The sequence below is a fragment of the Triticum aestivum genome, chromosome 4D (assembly GCF_018294505.1).
Source record: "Triticum aestivum cultivar Chinese Spring chromosome 4D, IWGSC CS RefSeq v2.1, whole genome shotgun sequence".
NCBI classification, from domain to species: domain Eukaryota; kingdom Viridiplantae; phylum Streptophyta; class Magnoliopsida; order Poales; family Poaceae; genus Triticum; species Triticum aestivum.
This window is the reverse complement of record NC_057805.1, coordinates 483179904-483183216: the sequence shown is the minus strand read 5'-3', so window position 1 is coordinate 483183216 and position 3313 is coordinate 483179904. Positions and strand designations below refer to the sequence as shown.

The 3313-nt window shown below is 53.2% G+C and overlaps 1 protein-coding gene across 1 annotated transcript; it reads left to right on the top strand.

Moving 5' to 3' along the window:
• Positions 1–1501: 1501 nt before the first annotated feature.
• On the top strand, positions 1502–2612 carry LOC123100450 (probable E3 ubiquitin-protein ligase ATL44). Its single transcript, XM_044522388.1, has one exon. It carries the CDS (start codon positions 1754–1756, stop codon positions 2378–2380), a length of 627 nt encoding a protein of 208 aa, XP_044378323.1. The 5' UTR covers positions 1502–1753; the 3' UTR covers positions 2381–2612.
• Positions 2613–3313: the final 701 nt, after the last annotated feature.

The following is a 3313-nucleotide window of genomic DNA, read 5'->3' as shown; positions in this document are numbered from 1 at the left end:
TAGAGCGTTGCCTCTGGTGTCCACCAACACCCCATGGCCCCCCGCCGCCTCATTTCGATTCGCTTGCCCCACGTCTTTGGAATTGACGCATCTAGGCCCTGCTGTCACCCCGTGCTCGTCGACAAGAAGGGCCACCGTGAAGGCGAAGCTGCATTTCATCGGGAATGGAACTGCACTGCGACCCCGAGTGCCCCGCGCCGCCTTCGGAGCTCCTCGACGCTCGCATCCGGTGCTCCTCCGAGTGTTGACAGATCCTCATTAGCTGCTCGGCCCGACTAAGCCATCGCCCAGCAACTCGGCTCACCTCTGCCGCTCATAAAATGTGGCGATTGCTGGCGGCTGGTACTTCGTCGGGTCTCTGCGACGGACAAACATCCCGACTAGGTCTTCTACAAGTGTGAAAGGGACAAAACAAGTGCGATATTGTGCTGAGTGTTTTCAAGCAACGTGAGCTCAATGTTGGTTAACATTGTACAAAATGGTTGCAACTTTTGGTATTGAGAAGAATGATGCATTGACCTATTAAATCAGAAAGGTCTACTTGATGTTGGCGCACTAATTGCTGGATAAGAGATTACGAAGGGCGCAATGTCTAAGTTTCTTCATGAGGAGGCATAGAAGAAACAAGTGTGCGGGTCAGAGAACTCAATGGATATATAAGGGCAAAAGTGTTGGCAATGGACATAAAAACGATGAAGGACATGTTGTTCGCACTTGTAGCAGCAATCAAGGAAGTTTTGTTTCTGTTGAAATTGTTCTTATCGTCTTGTTGGACTAGGAGAGGAATTGGTGAACTATGTGCCCAAACAATTGTTTTATGAAGTAGTTAAGCGGTGAAGATTTAACTCGATGGCCTAAATACATGAATTTGTGTTCAAAAATTACAGAGTTAGTTTTAGAGTTCGATTAGAAACCATTTTTTATTTTAAATAAAAGGTTTGAGGGGGCGCTTGAGTAACTAAATTTTAGAGCTGTTGGATACATCGATGGACTGATTGGGTGACGCAAATGGGCAACCAAAGTCTCGTGCGTTCATCACGGCAGTAGAAGAGCAGATAGATGACCCATCCATCCACCGGTGGCGTGCTCATTGCGGACGCTCGTTTCGTTCGTTTCTACTAGCCCCTACGAGAGAGGGAACAAGAGAAGGTGACGTGACCGCAAGGCAGCCCCCACCACGTACGCCTGCATCGCGGGCCACTCACCTCCGAGCCACGCACTGCACTGCACCGCGCCTAGCCGCCTACCTACCCACCGCCGCCGCCCGCCGGTACACGCATGTAAATGACCACGGCCAAAGGAATCAAATGACAAAGCCAAAGTGATGAACCCCGGATTCTCATTCTCCGGCTTAGAGCATCTCCAACAGGCGCACCAAACTAGCGCCGCGCCGCAAAATTGCCCGTTTTAGCGCGCGCGCAACCGATATAGTTGCTCCAGCGGGCGCGCAAAAACAGCGCGCGCGGCATATGTAGTTGGTTTGGTCAAGTGTCACTTAAAATATCGCGTCACTGGTGACCCTGGTGCACGCTGCAGACACACGGCGCGGCACACGGAGTGAGTGAGCGACCATGGTGCACCAGCGCCAGCGCTCTCGGCTGTCGCTCTCAAGCCCGCATTAATACGCGTGCCATTACTAGTAGGAGTACTACTGCTGTGCTGAAACTCCAGCCCCTTCCCCTGCCTGCCCGCCACTGCCATCCCGCCCCGCCCCGCCCCGCCCCGATCCGGTGATCCGCCCAAGAACGAACCAATGGCGTCGGCGCGCCGCCTGCTGCAGACCTACCCGGGCCAGTTCCAGGCCGCCGAGCCGCCCGACGCCCTCGGCGCCGACTCCGACGTCGTCGTCATCCTCGCCGCGCTGCTCTGCGCGCTCCTCTGCGTCGTCGGCCTCGCCGCCGTCACCGGCTGCGCGCGCTCCCGCCGCGGCGCCGGCGCCACCAGATCCGCCGCCTCCGACGCGAGCAAGGGGCTCAAGAAGAGGGCGCTCATGGCGCTGCCGAAGCTGGCGTACGAGGACGCCGTGGCGGCGGCCGTCGCGGCGCGCGGCGGCCCGGCCTCCGCGGCGGCCGGGGAGGGGCAGGAGGGGATCCTCTCGGAGTGCGCCATCTGCCTGTCGGAGTTCGCGGGGAAGGAGGAGATCCGCGTGCTCCCGCAGTGCGGCCACGGCTTCCACGTCGCCTGCGTCGACGCCTGGCTCCGCGCGCACTCCTCCTGCCCATCCTGCCGCCGCGTCGTCGTCGTCGTCGCCGCCGACGCGGCGCCCCGCAAGACGCCGCCCGAGCCCAAGCGGTGCCGCAAGTGCGAGGCCATGGAGGAGGCGTCCTCCTCCACCTCGGCGACCGCCGGCGACCACGGGGCCGCCCGTTTCTTGCCGTGACATGCTCTACCAAGTGAGTCCCGCCCGGTCTGGACATGGCAATGGCATGGATGCATAATGTGTCTGTGCATGTGAATCAGTGAATGTGAGTTTCACATCGATGTCTGTACATTCTCTTTGACGTGACTGGCCTGTTTTCATGGACTCGATCGTGAAGTAGGTTTTCACTCTGAAATCCGTTGAGTTTCAGTTGACACTGAAATATTAAAACATTTCAGCAATTTCAGTACAACACAAGACTTCAATGTTTTTTCTTTTCAAAAATTTGGTTGAATTCGTTTTGGCCGAAATGCAAACCGAAATCATTGAAATTTACTTAGAATATCTGAAACTAAAAGTGAAAACCATATTGGGGCCTCGATTTGGTCAAGTGTCACAGTTGGTTTGCATGCGCGTGCCTAGCATATCTATGAATTTGCTGTATTTCTAGTTTTCTGCCCATATCAACCATTTTTCCTGGCAAAGTTATCAGGAAAGCTCACAAAAGGATTAGTGATCGAGCTCCTTATATAGTTTCCTTCCAGCAGGGCAGTGCTGCTACTTGCTTCAGGTAGTTCAGTTGTGTGTGGCTACTTAACCTCTGATATAGTGGTACTACTGTATTCAACAGTGTGATTTAGGATTTTAGGGGATAATCTGATGCCTTTCATACCACACTCACGCTACATGCGGATAATTCCAACTAATTTGGTCACGAGATCAAGACCTGTATGTTTCTTATCTCCTAATAGCTTGATGTATGGGTTACATTGCTACGGATTATTTTTCTCAGGAGCTCTTTTTTATGTTATTGGAATTATTGCCACCATTTGGTGTTCTTTTTAGAGATAAAAGAGGCTTTTAGTTGGTTCGTACTCCCTCTTTGTATCAAAATATAAGATGTCTTTTTACTGTCAAAACGTCTTACATATTTTTTGACACTAAGATATTGTC